The sequence below is a fragment of the Geotrypetes seraphini genome, chromosome 2, assembly GCF_902459505.1.
Source record: "Geotrypetes seraphini chromosome 2, aGeoSer1.1, whole genome shotgun sequence".
In the NCBI taxonomy this organism is placed as follows: domain Eukaryota; kingdom Metazoa; phylum Chordata; class Amphibia; order Gymnophiona; family Dermophiidae; genus Geotrypetes; species Geotrypetes seraphini.
Genome location: NC_047085.1, coordinates 69,537,981 through 69,557,642, shown reverse-complemented (window position 1 = coordinate 69,557,642; position 19,662 = coordinate 69,537,981). Strand labels below are relative to the sequence as shown.

General features: G+C 40.4%; 1 protein-coding gene across 3 annotated transcripts in view; it reads right to left on the bottom strand.

Moving 5' to 3' along the window:
• The window catches only part of STK3 (serine/threonine kinase 3), a 331,931-nt gene that overhangs the window by 309,669 nt on the left and 2,600 nt on the right, over positions 1-19,662 (bottom strand). For 2 of the 3 annotated variants that reach the window (XM_033934585.1, XM_033934586.1), the window contains exon 1: positions 18,660-18,911. The exons of the other annotated variant lie outside the window; for it this stretch is intronic. In XM_033934585.1, coding sequence (XP_033790476.1) covers positions 18,660-18,682 — 23 coding nt within the window. In that variant the 5' untranslated portion in view covers positions 18,683-18,911. Of the gene's footprint in view, positions 1-18,659; positions 18,912-19,662 lie in introns of those variants that run through there. 3 annotated transcript variants of the gene reach the window in all.

Below are 19,662 nucleotides of genomic sequence, written 5' to 3'. Positions count from 1 at the left end.
CTTCAGCGGATCCAGAATGCTGCGGCCAAGCTCATCTTCGCAAAAATAAATTTGACCATGTCTCACTGCTCCTGTCCAAGCTTCACTGGCTTCCGATTATCGCCAGGGTCCACTTTAAATGCGCCTGTCTTAACTTTTAAAATCCTTCACGGCATCCTCCCTCCCTTCATCCCACTCTCCTGGAACTCCTTAAATCTTAATACCACCAGACCCACTCGCAAACTAAAATTATCCTTTCCTTCATTAAAAGGCTTTTCCCATGCAGGAAAACTAGGGACCTCCCTCCCCTTCAGATTCACTACGCTCTGGAACAACCTTACCTTCCCCCTTCGGATCCTGAGCTCTCTCCAACTCGTGCATAAACATCTGAAAACCTGGCTGTTTTCAAAAATGTAATACTTACCCCATCTTTAGCATCCTAAGCCCCCCAAATATCCTTCTCACTATACCCTTTAACCTTCATTGGAGTTCCTTTCTCTCTCAAACCTTGTAAACCGTGCCGAGCTCTACGATTGTGGAGATGATGCGGTATATAAACCTAAGGTTTAGTTTAGTTTAGCCTGGACACACTCTAAGGTGCACAAAAGGTTTAATGCAGTGGTCTCAAACTCGCAGCCCTGGAACCATATGCGGTCCACCAGGTACTATTTTGAGGCCTTCGGTATTTTTATCATAATCACATTAATTTTGTTTTTCTATTTTTCCCAGGGTCTAAATACATTAATTTTGGTTTTCAATTTTTCCCCAGGTCTAAAAGCAAGTAAAATAAAACACTTTCTTGATCATAGGTCTCTTTAGCTATAAATTACAATATTATTATTAAGACTTAGCCAAAAGGAAAGATTTATAAACTATAGAGTTTTACCTCATGCAAAACTGTAATTTCTTTAATAAGACATTAACTATTTTATTTTCTAAGGCCCTCCAAAATGTGACTTTGCACGGGTTTGAGTTTGAGACCACTGGTTTAATGGTAACAAGCCCCCCCGAGTCTGTTACTTCACAGGCTCAGTTATAGAAGCAAAGTCTTTTAGGATCTGTTTTACAAAGCAGCCCTGAAGCCCTTTAAATCTATATGGGCTTCGGGGCGGCTTTGTAAAACAAGCCCTAAGTTTTAAATACAGGCCTAGGATTGCAGGTTTCCTCCTCAGCTCATCCTAAACCAAATCACCTTATATGGGACACAGATCATGCAGGATTGCCCAGTTTGTTTTATTCCATTCATTTTCTCATTAGAGATCCTCCGTGTTCATCCCACACTTTTTTTAAATTCTGTCACTGTTTTCATCTCCACCATCTCCCTCGGGAGGGCATTCCAGGCATCCACCACCCTCTCTGTGAAAAAGAATTTCCTAACATTATTCCTAAGTTTGCCACCTCTCAACTTTAATTCATGCCCTCTGGAAAAGATTTGTTTCTAAATTAATACCTTTCAAGTATTTCATTGTCTGTATTATATCTCCCCTGTCCCTCCTCTCCTCTAGAGTATACATATTCAGGTTTTCCAGTCTCTTCTTGTATGTCTTTGGCACAAGCCCCATACCATTTTTGTTGCTTTTTTCTAGACTGCTTGAAGTCTTTTTACATCCTTAGCCAGATATGGCCTCCAAAACTGAACACAGTACTCCCAGGCCTCACTAATGACTTGTACAGGGGCATCAACGCCTCCTTTCTTCTGCTGGTTAAGCCTCTCTCTAAACAGCCCAGCATCCTTCTTACTACAGCCACCACCTTGTAACACAGCTTCGTCGCCTTCAGATCCTCAGACACCATCACTCCAAGGTCCCTCTCCCCATTTGTGCATATCAGCCTCTCCCCTCTTAGCACATACGGTTCCCTCAGATTTCTACTCCCCAGGTGCATCACTCTGTACTTCTTCACAATGAATATTTGTTGCCAAACATTCAACCATTCTTCTAACTTTTGCAGATCACAACTCTCAAAAACTACTTGTGCATTTTCAATTCTACTTCACTGCACATTTTTTCAGGTAGGGAAAGGGAAGGAAAAGGGGATGGATTTGATATACCGCCTGTACAATTAAAGCAGTTTACATATTATATACAGGTACTTATTTTGTACGTGGGGCAATAATGGGTTAGGAGCTATAGTGGAAATTAACCCTCTTCCCTAAGCCCATACCCTAAACTAGTGCTGCCCGATTCAAGGGAAAAAAAAATTTGATTCGATTCAATTCAGCCTATTGAATTGGTTTTTCGATTCGATTTTCCTGCCCAATTGGGTGGTCTTTTTTTTTCAAACATCCTGATGGGTTTATTTTACAGCCTCTTCACCCCCTTTCCCTTCTCCTAACCACACTGGCGCTGTGGTGTAAACAAAATAAACAAACAAAAAAGACTTTTCATCTCTCTGTTAAATCCTAGTTCACATTTGCGGTCTAACACCAGCTATGTCAAATGTGACATATTGTAATCACAAAACAGAAAATAAAATTAGTTTTTCTACCTTTTGTTGTCTGGTCATTATTCAAATTTTGTTGGTCTCAGGCTCTGGTTGTCTTCTGATAAACTTGTTTGCCAGGGTCTCCTTCTTTCTCCCTGCTAACCATCCATCTTCCATCTCCAATTTTTTGAGACCGTGAACAAGCAAATTGATAGTGGAATGCCGGTGGACATAATATATTTGGACTTCCAGAAAGCATTCGACAAAGTTCCACATGAAAGACTTCTCAGGAAACTACAAAGCCATGGAATAGAGGGAGATATACAAAGGTGGATAGGCAAATGGCTGGAAAACAGAAAGCAGAGAGTGGGCATAAATGGGAAGTTCTCAGACTGGGAGAAAGTGACTAGTGGTGTGCCCCAGGGCTCGGTACTTGGGCCGATCCTATTTAATATTTATATCAATGACCTGGAAGACGGAATATCCAGTGAGATCATTAAGTTTGCAGACGACACAAAGCTATGCCGGGCAATCAGATTGCAGGAGGATAGCGAGGAACTCCAGAGCGACTTGTATCAGTTAGAGAAATGGGCAGAGCAATGGCAGATGAAGTTCAACGTGGAGAAATGCAAAGTAATGCATTTAGGTAGTAAGAATAAGGAACACGAGTATAGAATGTCAGGCGCAACTCTGGGTAAGAGCGAACAAGAAAAGGACCTGGGTGTACTGATAGATAGGACCCTGAAGCCGTCGGCACAATGCGCGGCAGCAGCAAAGAAAGCAAACAGAATGTTGGGCATGATAAAGAAAGGAATCACGAGTAGATCGGAGAAAGTCATAATGCCGCTTTATAGAGCAATGGTCAGACCACACTTGGAATACTGTGTCCAACATTGGTCTCCCAACCTAAAGAAGGATATAAAACTGCTGGAGAGGGTGCAGAGACGAGCAACGAAGCTAATAAGAGGTATGGAGAACTTGGAATATGAGGAACGACTCAAGAAACTGGGACTGTTCTCCCTTGAGAAGAGGAGGATGCGAGGGGACATGATCGAGACGTTCAAAATGCTGAAAGGCATCGATAAAATAGAGCAGGAAAATAAATTATTTACATTGTCCAACGCGACACGGACAAGAGGACATGGTTTGAAGCTAAGGGGGGACAATCCAGGACAAATGTCAGAAAGTTCTGCTTTACGCAGCGAGTGGTGGACGCCTGGAATGCTCTCCCAAAGGAGGTTATTAAGGAATCCACTGTGCTAGGATTCAAAGGCAAATTAGATGCACATCTCCTTATGAGAGGCATAGAGGGATATGGGTGACTAAAACTACATCAGGTGTATACCTGACTGGGCCTCCGCGTGTGCGGATCGCCAGACTCGATGGACCATGGGTCTGATCCGGAGATGGCAGTTCTTATGTTCTCTGTCCTCCCCTTCCATTTCTCTTCCCTCCCCAGGAGGTTTGGCATCTTTCCTTTTTCTCGTCTTCCTCCACAGATCCACCTTTTCTTAACTACCCTTTCATCCAGCATCTCTCCTTCCTTCTCCACCACCCCAGGGTCCACCATCTCTCCCTTTCTTTTCCCAACTACCCTCCTATCCAGTATCTCTATCCCCCCCTCCACACCATCCCTTGCGTCCAACTTCTCTCCCTTTCTGTTCCTTCCCTCCCTAAATCCCATTGTCCATCATCTCTCTCCCTCGCTCCCTCTCCTCTATTTTCAGACCCATTTCTTCCTCCCCAAATTCCAGCATATGCACATCTCTTTGAACCCCCCCTTCCCTCCCTCCGTGTACTTCTATACCAGAGCCCCCCTCCCCTGAAGGTCTGTCCCCCCTTGAAGGTCTTTCCCCCTTTGAAGGCCTGCCTCCCCCCTTGAAGGCTTGTCTCCCCCCCCCTTGAAGACCTATCCCACCCCCAGTGTTCTCCCCAGAAATTTTTTCCAGCCGGGTGGCATGAAAAAGTAGCCAGGTGGAGCGGGGCGGGGAAATTTGGTGGTGGGGAAAATTAAGGGCTTCTTTTACTAAGCTGCAATAGCGTTTTTAGTGCGTGCAGAATTGCCATGCTACACGGCTAGAACTAACCCCCCCAAAAAAAACCAACAAAAAAAAAACAAAAACTAATGATTAGGTTTTTTGTTGTTGTTGTTTTTCTTTTTTTGGGGGGGGTTTGACAAGTGTATTTATAGCTAATTCTGTACTAAGAAAGCACAGCTCTCATAGGCTACTCATAAATGTATTTAGACTCCCGAAAAGGGTTATCACCTACAACTTATTTGTTGGTCTTTACTTAAATGTAATGAAGGGAACACAACTACTACACTACTTGAAAAAAGGCATAAAAAAGCACTAGCCTTAATCATTTGGAGATGTCCAAGTAAAGCAATTATTCAATTTAATTTAACTTCAAGCATTTATAGGCCACTTTACCCAATTATGAACTCAAGGAAGATTTTAATACATAGAATAGTATAAACATCATTATAAACGACAAAACAGCAGACACGTACAAACTGGAAATTATTGTATTTTTCTTGACTTAACCAAAGATATGTTTGTAATAAATGTCATTATGACAGAGTTCCCGCACAACACAATCTCATCAAATCGCTGTATATACCTTTTCATCGCAAAGCCTTCCATAAAATGATCAACCATTATGTTATTGTATGAAAAAAATACAGTGGTATCCGCCCTACAGGTTAAACTAGGATCTTTTTAAATGATAGACTTAAAAGATCACTCTTGGATATCCTGCTCATATGATCTTTAATTAGAACATCTGGGATTACGGTAGTCAGAGCTTAATGAGCAAAAAAATAAAAAGGCACAACAAACAAAAAATAAAAAGAACCAGATTTAAAATGCCAGACCACCAATCTGCTACTGGAGGTAACAATTTGTTTCTGGATGCAAAGTTTTACATTAATGCCATACAAACTACTGTCTACAGGAAATATAATCCCTACATCCACTTGAGCTGGACTCAAGTCACACTGCAGGAGCTGCCCGGTCTTGATTAAATCTAATTTTCTCATTAGCCAGGATCAGTTCCCACAGGACTACACCTTGCTGATATCCTTCCGGTCTTACCTTATGCCTTAGCAAAATACAAGCACATGATGAAATAAACTGAATACACTAATGAAAGGGAACAGAAAACCATATATAATAACTTGTGCTGTCAAGAGGGACGGAGGCGGTCAAACCTACAGAGACAGAATGAAATGGATATCTTTTTGCAAAGTGATAGCACAGTCCTTACAAAGCAAACAGTCTGACAAAAAGTACAGTAACATTATGATCAATTTTGACAACACATGTTCTCAATCAATGTAATACAGTACATTTACTCTTCCCCCTGCAGTGGCTGTTCAACCAGCTTCCAAATACTTGCAGCTGCTATTCTTTTCTTAGTGACAAGCAGTCGGTTCAGCTATGATTTTTTTTGCCTGTATAGTTTATGACAAGGCAGAAAACTGGTTTGTTACTATGCTTTTCAAAAAGGCTAATCTTTCCAAGCAGATGGAATGCTGTAACTCTCATTTAAAGGAGCCACTGGTAACATTAAATAGAAAAAAAAACACAGTTGTTAAAATCAGACTTTCATGAGGCTGAACTATTACAGCTCAAAGATTCTCAGAGCTGTTCAGAAATTATCTTTTTGCACATTCTTTTATTACACAGAAAAATGTATATATTAGGGTGATAAAAAAAATCAAGCTCATGGGACATGACCTCTAGAAGTCTATTTTTGTTCTATGTCTGACCACTGTTAATTGTACCAAATTATAAACCTTTTGATGAACATTTAGAAGTTGCTCAACATTTTTTTATTTTAAGGCACGCTAACCGATTTAGCACGCACTAAAGATTAGCGCGCGCTAAATGCTAAGACATCCATTATAGTCTAAGGGCGCCTTAGCATTTAGCATGTGCTAAATCGGTTAGCGCACCTTAATAAAAGGACCCAAAATGCAAGTACAGAATTTATATTAGGGTAATTCCATGTCAATTGGTCCAATTTCAAGGAAGGTCCCCATTCGGCATCTTCTGCAGATACATAAAAATGGCCCAAATAAAGGGCCTAACTCTGGACTTAGCTGAGATCATGTCCCAAAACTCTGGTTATCCTCTCATGAAAAAATTTCATCAATTTCTGAGATGTTAATTTTCCATCTAAACCTAAATTGTGACCACATGCAAATACATGAAAAGAAGTTATAATACATAGTGTGTTACTTACAGCTGAAAATAGGCTTGTTGGCCTACTGATTTATTGTTCAATATTCAGTGATGATTGGTAACTAATGTCATTATTCCCCGGTAAATACAAAATGTTTGAATGCTGAATGGTAGTCCTACATTCAATCAGTATTCATCAGTGTGGCTTTGGATAGGTCTTTCTGTGCTGAGCAATAGTGCTGCCTGATTCACCGATTTACATTGATTCGTTTTCTTTACAATCAGGCTTTCTGATTCACTGACCAACCATCCTCCCTGCATACCTTCAGGCCTCCTAAAGCAGGAGCAGCAGTGCTCTGGCAGCGAAAAGCCTGTCCTAAGAACTGCCTCTTCCTGTCAACTGGTCCCAATGTCAGAGCCAACGGTCGGGGGTGGGTGTCGGTCGGGAAGTGCTTAATAGATGCAAGTGCTTTGGGTAACCTCAGCTCTGAGGCTTTAGGGGGGTTCCCTGAAGGCCGGCATGTTTTCTCCCCACCATCATTCGGCTAACCCCTGGCCTGGTCTTGCTTTCAAAACTAATTACGGCTGGCAGAGGATCCCCAGTGTTGTAGCAATTCTAGCAGGCTGCCGTCAGCCTCCACTGCACATTCCCTCTGCCATGGTCCATCCCAAAACAGGATGTGACGTCACAGGAGGGGCATGACCGCAGCAGAGAAAACGTGCAGCGGAGGCCAACTGCAGCCTGCTAGAATCGCTACATCACTGACGATCCTCTGCAGACAGTAAATAATTTTAAAAGTGAGACCAGGAGGCCAGGGGGAAGCCAGTCGGTGGAGAGAAGAGGGCACCCTGGTGTAGCCATTAGAAGTACACGGAGGGAGGGGGGGTCCAAAGAGAGGGGCATATGCCAGACTGAGGACGGGGAAGGGGAAGAAATAATGGGTCTTAAAACAGGAGAGGGAGAGAGATGGTGGTCAATGGAATGTAGGAAAGGAGGGAAAAGAAAGGGAGAGAAGTTGAACCCAAGGGATGGTGTGAAGGGAGAGAAATACTGGATGGGGTGAGTGGTCATTAGAGAAATGTTGGACTGCGGAGATGGAGACAAAAAAAGGAGAAGTGCCAAACCTCTGGGGGAGGGGAAGGAAATGGAAGGGGAGGACAGAGATGGAAGATGGATGGTGAGCATGGAGAAAAAAGAAAATGTCAAATGGGCAGGAGACCCTGGCAAGAAAGTTAACAGAAGACAAACAGAAACCAGAGCCTGGGACCAACATGATTTGAATAATGACCAGACAACAAAAGGAAGAAAAAATAATTTTATTTTCTGTTTTATGATTACAATATGTCAGATTTGAAATGTGTATCCTGCTAGAGCTGGAGTTAGACAGCGAATGTGAGCTAGGACCTAACAGACCCCCCCCCCCTCCTTTACTAACACGTAGCACGTGTTTTAGCGCCATAAGCGGCAATAATTGCTCCGATGCTCATAGGAATTCTATGGTGAGCTATTACCCATCAGTGAAGCCTGTACCGGTCTGGAGAGGTGACAAAGAACGATGAAATAAGATACAATGTAAAAGCAAATTAAAAGGCAAAAGATGAAAGCTAAAAGTAAAATAGACACCAACCCCCTGTTCTACAAAGCCACGCTAGCGGCTGCTGTGCAGCAACAGCCCTGAAGCCCTTTAAATCTCTATGGACTTCGGGGCTGTTACTGCGTGGCTTTGTAGAAGAGGGGGCAAGTTTAGATTCATGCTAAATTCTAACAAATATGATCATATAATAAAGGTTAAAACAAATCGCTGAAGCTTTAAAAATCAATGGGGTGGAGGGTGTTGGTTAATTAAAAAGTACTAAGATAATTAAAAGACAAAAGGAAATACTAAAGTACAAACCAAAATCAGAAATGTTTAAAATCATGGCCATCCAAAGGAATTCGGGACAGAGGTTTGGGAATGGCCCGTTGTGATTACAAGAGGGAGACCAGATGCAAAATTCTAAGTGATCTGTTAAGGGCTCCTTTTACAATATTGCGCGTGCTAGTCGCTACCGCCTCCTTTTAAGCAGGCGGTAGTATTTTGCTGTTAATTTCCCTTGATCTTTCAGCAGCGTTTGATACGATTGATCATCAATTACTCCTTGCTAGACTCCAATCTATTGGGGTTACAGATGAAGTTCTAGCTTGGTTTACATCTTACTTCAGTGATCGTACATCCACAGTTATTTTCAATGAATCTTCATCCCTACCTTCACAGATTTCACATGGGGTTCCACAAGGATCTATTCTTTCACCTTTGCTTTTTAATATCTTTCTGGCACCACTAATGACATTATGCCAATCCGTAGGTTTTAATGTTTTTGCCTACGCCGATGATATACAGCTATTGCATCCATTAAATAATAATAATATAAACGAAATTTCGGCTATTAATGGAAAACTTGATCAAGTTCATCATTGGCTGGATAAAAACAGACTGGCTCTTAATATCAAAAAAACTAACGTTATGCTCTTTCCATGGAAGGATAGTTTTCCTCTTGTTACTCCTATTTCAATTCAAAACGTTCCCCTACAATCAGTCAAAAATACAAAAATTTTAGGGGTAATCTTCGATAATAAACTTAATTATCATGATCACATCAGTAACATTGTGAAAACTACCTTTTATAGGTTACGCAAAATTCGCTCCATCTCTAAGTTTCTTTGTCCCAAAGCACTTAATATACTGATTCACTCTTTGGTGATGTCTAAAATCGACTACTGCAATTCTTTATTTAAAGGAATTGCGTTACACGAAATAAAACGATTACAAATTATACAAAATGCATCAATTAAATTAATAACCAAGTCTAAAAAATTTGATCATGTAACACCACTTCTCAAAAATGCTCATTGGCTACCAGTCATTCACAGAATTACTTATAAATTATGTATAATTACTATTAAAACCCTATATAATAAGACCCCTGCATTTTTATTTAGGTTTCTAATTCCATATACTGCAAAGAGAATTTTACGATCTAGTGAACAAAATTTATTATCTATTCCCTCACTAAAAATTATTAATACGAGACGACAATTTATCTTTTCTTGTACTGCACCGCAGACTTGGAACGCCCTCCCTATTTTTTTACGGGAGGAGAAGGAGTTTGGGAAATTTAAAAATGAGTTAAAAACCTTCCTTTTCAAAGATGCCTTCGCAACTTAATTTTACTACTTTATTGTCTTATTTAACTTTGCTATACTTTTGTTAATTATTACCCCTTTGTATTTTCCCTTAATGTCTTCTCTTTACTTTAAGAATTGTATTTCTTCCCTCCTTACCCATTGTTTAGTAATGTTAATTTAATGTAAATTAGCCCTATTTAAGTATTTGTACGTATTGTATTGTCCCCTAAACAAATGTGAATTTTAAAGTGTACATCGCTTAGAAATCCTGATTAAGCGATTAATCAAGTCACCTAATAAACTTGAAAACTTGAAACTAATCATGTGCATGTGCTAAAAACGCTAGCGCACCTTAGTAAAAGGAGCCCTAAATGTTTATTTTGTAAACGACAGAGTAAAAATAAAAATAATGATAATAACTAAGGAGAAATAACTTATAAACTGGTAGTGAGCATGAACACGCTGAGGTGTAAGCAGAGTAATCCAAGAGATCTCCAAGTACATCATTGGTTCTAAAGATGGTGTGAACAACTCCTGGAAACATAAAAAGAAACCTTAAAAACCGACATGAACTCGATCCTAGAAGGGGTACAGACGACTCATGAAAACTTAGGGGGTCTTTTACTAAAGTGCGCCAGCCGATTTAGCGCGCACTAAATGCTAACATGCCCATTATATTCTATGGACGCATTAGCATTTAGTGCTCACTAATATTTAGCACGCTAAATCGGCTAGCGTGCCTTAGTAAAAGACCTGTTTAATGAAAAAGATAAAAATAGAAAAAAACAGAATGCTTACCAACTCTAAGGGGTCCTTTTACTAAGGACCCCTAAGGCTTGTAGTGATCCATCGCAGTGTGATACTGAAACGAAAGTGAAATGAACGCCGCGGGAAAAACTCAAGTAAAATAGAAAGAGAAGTAGTGACGTCATGCGTGTGCCTGAGCGTGCTGTTAGTGATTGAAAACTATGTAAATGTAATGTAGTCAAATAAGTGTATATGTGCAATGATGTACTTGGCTTATGTTTAAACGCAAAAGGGTACTGTAAGATGTGCTGTGCGTTAAACTTGTTTTCTATGAAAATAAAGTAAAACTAAACAAAATGGTCCTTATGCGACATATTGAAAAAGGGCCTATGGTATAGGACACCTATATGTGTGTATGTTAAACATTTGGAATATCAAACATTATACAATTTTTGTGAAAAGAATTTTTAAAATTTGATTATAAGCGTTATGAAGACCTGAATACATAATGGTATATGTTATCAATGTTTCAGGCAATATAAAGGACATAAAAGATATGAAACAAAGACAGAATATAAGCTCTAAACAGCATTTTGACATATGTGTGCATACACACAAGGGTAAGGTCATATTTTAGGATATGCAGTTATTAAAAATTATGAGTTATATGGCTTGTATAGTACTTTTGATACAGGAGATGCGTTCTGGCATCCCAATTGAAGTTACATCCTGAGGCAGCAGACTTGTGAAACACTAGCCACCGTTGATGTACCGATCAACAGAAGATAAGTTGAAAGTTATTTCTTCTATCGTTCAGTACTAACAGCTCTGCTTAAGGTCTTTATATATTCTGGAGTGCAATGGAGGTTTTTTGCCAATGAGGTTAATGCCTAACCACCTGTCAACCACTTTTGTGACAGTGGGAGGGTCCCAGTCTGAGGCTTTTTCCTCCATTTTTTAACTGCACACTACAATTAAGCCTAAGCTGTGCTGTTTATTCTCCACCTGACATTGCATATTGTTTTTGTGAAAGTGTATTCTAGATACCATTGAGTTTTTCACAAAATCCACGTTTGTTTGCTTGTCACATAGTACTTTTGACAGACAAACTTGCAAATTTCACAAATGTCTTACACTAGCTAACATAGGGGTTATTTTACTAAGGCCCGCAAGCTGTTTTAGCATGCACTAAACGCTAACACGTCCATTATAGTCTATGGATGTGTTAGCATTTAGCGTGCACTAAAATGACTAGCGCACCTTAGTAAAAAGACCCCATATTTTACAAACTGTAGTGCATGACACGCATAGGCGACAGAAGATTTGCAAATGCATAGCGAGCATGCGTCCACAGAATATCACAAGATATTACAAGAAAGGATGAAAACCTATCTCTGAATTAAGACCTGCTGGGTTGACTGGGTTGATTTGAAAAATAATCCTCTGTTCTGCTTGAAGTAATGTATGATTGATATCTCCTCCTCCTTTCAGCAAAATTGTTTTAGTATTTATTCGTTGCCTATTCATAGTACTTTATGTATACATTTTTTATAGGACCCATGACCTCAACCCATGCTCGTCTCCTACCCAGTTGAACTCATTCAATTGCCCTTTTAACCTATTTTTAACTTTTGATTTAGAATAATACTGCACATAGATACCTTAAAGGTATAGTTGGTTCTCATTTTGATCTTTTACTTTAATCTTTTACTTTAATCATACAATGACACAATCCTGGACGAAGAAAACCTACGTGATCCCCACCAACACGGATTTACCAAGGGCAGGTCCTGCCAATCTAATCTGATTGGCTTCTTTGACTGGGTAACTAGACAACTGGATGCTGGAGAGTCTCTGGACGTGATATATTTGGACTTCAGCAAAGCTTTTGATAGCGTCCCACACCGCAGGTTATTGAACAAGCTGAAATCGCTGGGATTAGGGGACACACTAACTGCATGGGTTAGGGACTGGCTACACGGTAGACTTCAAAAGGTAGTGGTTAACGGTACCCCCTCCAAAACGTCAGGCGTGACCAGTGGAGTACCACAGGGCTCGGTCTTGGGCCCGATTCTATTCAACTTATTCATAGGTGATACGACCCAAGGGCTTAGAGGAAAAGTATCTTTGTTTGCCGACGACACCAAACTATGCAACATAGTAGGCAAAAGCATTTTGCCTGACAGTATGATGCAGGACCTACTACTACTGGAACAGTGGTCATCGACTTGGCAGCTATGCTTTAATGCTAAAAAGTGTAAAGTAATGCACCTGGGTAAGGGAAATCCATGCAGAACTTACACACTAAATGGTGAGACCTTGGCTAGGACCACGGCGGAACGTGATTTAGGGGTGATCATTAGTGATGACATGAAGGCTGCCAATCAAGTGGAAAAGGCTTCCTCCAAGGCAAGGCAAATGATGGGTTGTATCCGTAGGGGTTTTGTCAGCAGGAGACCTGAAGTGATAATGCCACTGTACAGATCCATGGTGAGACCTCATTTGGAGTATTGTGTTCAATTCTGGAGGCCACACTACCGGAAAGATGTGCGGCGAGTTGAGTCGGTTCAGCGAATGGCCACCAGGATGGTCTCGGGGCTCAGGGATCTCACGTATGAAGAAAGGCTAAATAAATTGCAGCTGTACTCACTAGAGGAACGAAGAGAGAGGGGGGACATGATTGAGACGTTCAAATATGTCACGGGCCGTATCGAGGTGGAAGATGATATCTTCTGTCCTATAGGTCCTTCGACCACCAGAGGGCATCCGCTGAAAATCAGGGGAGGGAAATTTCGAGGTGATTCCAGGAAATACTTCTTCACAGAAAGGGTGGTCGATCATTGGAACAGTCTACCTCTGCAGGTGATTGAGGCCAGCAGCGTGTCAGATTTTAAGAGAAAATGGGACATTCACGTGGGATCTCTAAGGGAGTAAAGTCAGGGGGGTGGGTCATCGGAGTGGGCAGACTTGATGGGCTATAGCCCTTTTCTGCCGTTATATTCTATGTTTCTATGTTTACTGACACCTCAAAGACACAGTTGGTTTGAATTCTGATTTATGCCATACAGAACCTTTAGCTTTGTGTTTTATTTGTTTTTTTAATTTTTATTATTATTTTTTGATAGAGGTTTTTTAGAAGCCACGTCAATCCAGTTGTATTTCATATGGTTCTCCAAAATTGAGTTTGTGACACAATGTAGGTAGTGTCTCCTCACAAACACCATTCATTTTTCTTTTCATCCTTTCTATACTCTCTTTACATCACTAAAGGAGACGTTTCCTGCACAATCTCACATTCATGGATTTCTCTTATATTCCACGATTCACATTTTAAATCACAGGCTACCTCATGATAATGCACCACTTGAGATATGAAACCGTTTCACTGAACATATCATCACCTCGTGATAACACTATGCTTTCACCAAGTTGGTCTAGCATTTTATACACAAATTATCACCTTGTGATAACACATCACTCAACATCACATATTGGAACTTTCTTTCCACATTAATTATTATTCACTCTTGATAGTACTCAAAACATACATATGTTTAGTTCATCTTACCATATTTTCCAATAGGACCCCTGAGGAAGGAGTGTTTTTTGAAACACGGATCTTGTTGGGTCCAGGTCTCAAACACAAAGTGAAGCATTTTCTTTGGATACAAACTGTTTATTGTTCAAAATAAAGTCTTGGCATCTTGCCTTTCAAGATTCTACACGGCATTCTTCCTCCCATTATTCCACTATCTTGGAATTCCTCTAATCCAATTCCACCAGATCCTCCCAAAAATTAAAGCTATCCTTCCCTTCTATAAAAGGTATATCCCATGCTGGAAAACTAGGGACATCCCTCCTCTTTAGAATCACTAAGCTCTGGAACAACCACTCTGAAATTCGAACTCCCTCCAACTCTTCCGTAAACATCTGAAAACTTGGCTTTTCTCAAAAATGTATCACTTCCCCCCTCTCTGGCACCCTAAAACCTTCTATATCTTCTTTATACTTAATCCTATAACTCTCCTTTGGCGTTCCTTTCTATCTTAGCCCTGTAAACCGTGCCGAGCTCTACGATTGCGGAGAAGATGCGGTATACAAACCTAAGGTTTAGTTTAGTTTAGTTTAATGAAAAATAAAATACATGTAGAAACAGGCATTTTATACATCACACGGTCCCATATATCTTTGTGTCCCATCGAATAGTCGAATTCAGGGTTTATGTCAATAAACATAACACATCACACTTTCACCAAACATAACACATAACATTTTTTCATCTTTAATTTTATTATTTTTATCACAGATCACCTTGGCATATTCTGCATTAAACAGGTGGGTTGACCTCCCTTGTTGATACACTGCATGATGCCTATTCACAGGAATAAAGTTCTCACAGTCGAATTTCACGGCATCTCACTTAGCTTACATTCTGTTTAAAATCTGTGCCATTAGCTCAGCGCCCTCTCTTAGCAGCAAACACAGGCACCAACTAAAAGTAAGTCACCTATTTATCCCAACCAGATGCTTTCATACAGTATCCAGACCATATTTTCACTTTTGCAGTAAGTTGATTATTTAAATATAGTGCCTCAATATTTTTTAAGTCCTATTAGCATTGGCTGGTTTCCTTACTCGTTTGAAAATAGTGATACTTGTGAAGACTAAATAGCATCGGCTAGTATCCTTGTTAGGTTTTGAAAACAGAAGGTGTACAATTTAAATGCTTTCACTTTGGAGCTTCTCTGTGTTATTAATCAATTTTGGATTCTTAAGTTTTTAAGTATCTATATGATTTGAGTTACGAATCCACAATTGCACATATTTTAGCAGTCAAGCTTGGGTTCTATAAGATGTTATAAGATCAACTCTATATATGGCTCCAGTAGTCATTTGTTTACACTATTTATTTTGCCTCATTTTTATACAGTAACTTACATTAAATTTGTCACTAGCAGTCACTTACTCTGCTGCACATGACATGCACATAGAATTTGCATTAAGAGGCTTTGCAGCCAAATGGAAGCAAAGATATAATTACACAAAGAAATTATATTAGTGCTTTATACAATTTTTGGCTGGTTTTGGTTGCAAATATCTCAACTGTATAGCATCCGTTTTTTTTTTATTTTTTATATCACTTGAAAGAGCGTCTTTTTTGCTACAAAAGCCATTCTGTTTTATATTTGACCCAGCCTTGCTTTGGCCAGAAGTTAGGTCTCAAATGAATGCATTAATCACATGCATATACATGCAGTGGTAAAAAAGGGCATCTTTGGCATCCTATTGTGTAATACGCAAATGAGCTACAGGTACAAAATTATATAGTGCAGTTAAGCTTGTTGGGCTTTCCATGCTATTGCTAACTCAGGTTATAACATCATCTGATTTCACATACTCTTGTAAATGGTCCATCAAAATGGACATTTTTGTTGGCGATTCATTGCAAGTTCAATAAAGGCTTTTACCTGCACATCTCCAATTTTAATCAAATTTAGTGACCTAGTAGCCCATGACCCAAAACCTAACTGGACAACTTATTAGATATCAATGTAGTTTGGTTTACAAGTTATGATTCAAAATTTACATCCACAAGGCCCTGCTCGAACCTTTCATTGGCCCACTAAAAAAGATACTGTGTGGGTTTCAGAGGAACATATGGTTCATGAAGCTCTAATGACAACCTCAACAAGAAGGCAATACAGCTATTCACGACAAATTCAAGGCATTGTACTTAGGCTAGCTGCATGATGAGCAGCTTTTGAAGTGATTGTGAAGCACGATTTGTCTTTGAAACTATTACTCTTTCCTCACCTACTGTTCTTTGATCATTTAATTTTTCATCTTAAAAAATACAGTTATTAGAAAGCCACAAATTTCCAATTCAAAGTTTCTCTCATTATTCAAGTACATCTCCAACATATTTTAACATTAAACACAGGTTGAAACCTTGGTGTACTTTCAGGCCTATTTTAAGCTATTAGGTCAAGCAGGTCAAAAGTGTGGCTGGGTGAGTTTTGTAGATAAAGAACTGTTCTTTCAAATGGTGCAAGAAAGAAAGAAATTGGAGGATGTACAGTTGTGATATATGTGAGGAGTGGGATAGAACATGTCAACCTTGGCACAAACAATCTTTTATTTCTTTAAATTCAAAATAAATACAGAAGCACATGAATAAAAACACATATATAAAAGTTCTATGAACGTAATGTCCTTATAGTGGAAGGATCCAGCTAATGACCCGACACGGTCCGTGTTTTGGACCCCAGGTGGAGGCCTACCTCAGGGGTATGTCTACTGGTCGTTAAAAAGACTAAGAACATGTACGAGGTTCGTGGAAAAGCCCAGGAATGGAATCAACAGGGTATACGGTGGTCTCTCGCCAAGAGGAGATTTTTATTTTCCTGGCTCATATTTTTCAGGATCCTAACCTCCCTGGATGCATTAAATGAAACATTGCCTATGTCAGAGTGACACACTGAAATGTTTACAAGATAAGTGTTTGTTCCATGTATTCCAGGATTACTTACACTTGCAAACTACCACCCCCCCACCCCCCTTCCATATGTACACCTGTCACAACATGTCTCAGTCTCTATCATTATATGTATATTTGTGTTAAGATGGAACTGTGTGCATTTATTGGGATGAATGAAACTGAAAATCATTCTCAGACATCCAGACTTTGAAATGAATCGCATGAAAAACTTCCTTAAAAGAGTTTCCCTTAAAAGAATTATTAGTAAGTTTTGATCATAACATACCACAAAATAAAAAATCAACTATTCTGTAAAATTATACAATATTTCAATTTATTTTGGCACAGAAATAAATATTATGTTGTGCTTGATTCAATGTGTTTGATATTTGCTCCTATTTTTTAAAAAAAAATTATACAAATCATATAAATGGTGTTTGGTTGCAAAAGCTTTTAAGTAGAACTTGAGCAAACCATCTATTTCTTACCTAGAAGTTTCTTAAATTTATTATTTTTATATATTTGATTGCAATTGCATAAGATCAAAATGATTTAAAATTTTTTATATATAAATGAAATATATACAGTAAGGGGCTGAGCTGATTCTATAAAAGACACCTAAATCGTCTGACATCGAGAAAAATGGCGCAGGCCATGTCAATCATAGGCGCCGTTACAGAAGCGCAGCTAGCAGTGTCTAGGCAAAAACTTAGGTGTCTGAAATGTAGGCCTTTAAAACCCTCGCCTACATTTCAGGCACCTAAAGTTTTAGAGAATCGTGCTTAGTGGCGCCTGTCACACTCCGCCCATAGAAACACCCACTTAGACGTTAGATGCTGCTAAGCACCATGCAATAAGCACCTATTGCCCAATTAAATTTTTCCAAATTACTGAGGCTACTAAGGGTATTTTACCAATAACAACCCTCCCCCCCTCTTTTTTACTAAGCCGCTGTAGTGGTTTCTACCACAGCCCAGAGCGCTAAGTGCTCTGACACTCATAGGAATTCTATGAGTATCAAAGCAGCATTGGAGCATTTACTGCCCCAGGCCAAGGTAAAAACCTCTACCGTGGCTTAGTAAAAGAAGGCGGGGGTGGGGGGTAAGTTAGGTGCCTAACTTTAAGCACCCTTTATAGAATCATCCCCTAAATGTTTATGTGAAATACCCTTTTCATAAATAAATGTAATCCTTTATTGTTATCACTGATATCCCTGTTCAGATTAATCTGGGCCCTGGGTATTCAATGATGGCCGCTCTTTTATTGGGGAGTGAGGGGGAGACAAGCTTTGAGCAGCAATCAATGAAGTGGTAGCCTGGTGGTTAGAACTGTCAGCTGAGAAGCAGTGAAGATAAGGTTCAAGCCCTCTTTCTGCAAGTGACACTCCTTGTGACTCTGAGCAAGTCACTTACTCTCTTCTTGCCCCAGGTACTTAGTAATAGCATTTAATACCTGCTATAAATTTTTATTAAGTATTATTATTGCAATGCCTGGTGGAAGGGAAGGAGGCTGACAGATTTCCGCACAAGAAGCAACAACCTTGCCTGGAAACTGTCAGCACAGAGGGAGGTGACAACAGAGGAACAGCCAAAACATTCACCACCTCTACCCCGAAAAGCAAAGCGGAAAACGCGGCTCCCTGTGCCGGGAACCCAAGCCGCAGCCGCCGCGCCGTTACCTCTTAGGCGCCGGCTGGTCCATGTTTAGTTTGGGGGGAGGGGGGGTCTTAAAGTCTGCCAAACTTCCACACTGTTCCCATGCTACGGCCACGAAAGAGCCCAGCCCCGCTCACACTGCATCCGCCGCTCCACAAACACTACCGGGAGGAGCCCGCCCCGCAGGCCCCGACTCATTGGCGGGCGCGGCACGGGAGCCGACGACGGATTGGTTACTAGACGAGTCAATTGCGAGGAAGCAGACTTCAGAGACAACACTGACACGGCAAATGAATGCCGGGAAGGGAATGGGGGCGGGGTTAGGCCAGGAAGCGTGGGAGCTGTGGCGAATAGCTGAGAGAGTGCGCGGTTCGTTGGTAGGAAGTAAGGCATAATAGACCAATGGCGTAGGGACTTTTCCTCGATAGCAGGAAGAACAGGATACTCTCAAATTCCGGTGAGCTGTTTCTGCTGTGCTGAAGTGCCGGAGCAAAGCTAACACGCTCCCCTGGGCAAAACAAACCAACCAAAAAAAAAAAAAAAAAAAGATGTACTTTTCCTTCAGATGATTCGGCTTCGGTGGCATTGGGCATCAGGAGAGCCAAAGTACGAGGGGGCCGCTGAAAAGTTCTCAGCCCAGCCAACAAAGTTGGGGCAGTCTCCATCGAGGGCTATACACTTAGTCCAGCGATTTTTCCACTTTTTTCGTTCTGTATTAGCGTGTAGCCCTGGATGGTGACTGCCCCAACTTTTTTAAACCCTGCTAAGCTAACCGATTTCACCACATTCTCCGGCAACGAATTCAATAGTTTAATTACATGTTATGTGAAGATATATTTTCTCTGGCTTGTTTTAAATCTACTACTTAGTTGCTTCATCACCTGTCCGTCCATAAGACAGCATAAACTGGCACTTGGACATCTTACTAGTCAAAACGTCAACATGACCATTTTCAAAATTGACTTTCTAGACATCTTTCTGGATGTTCTGTCTCCAGTGCATATAAATCTTAAGGGGGCTCGTTAG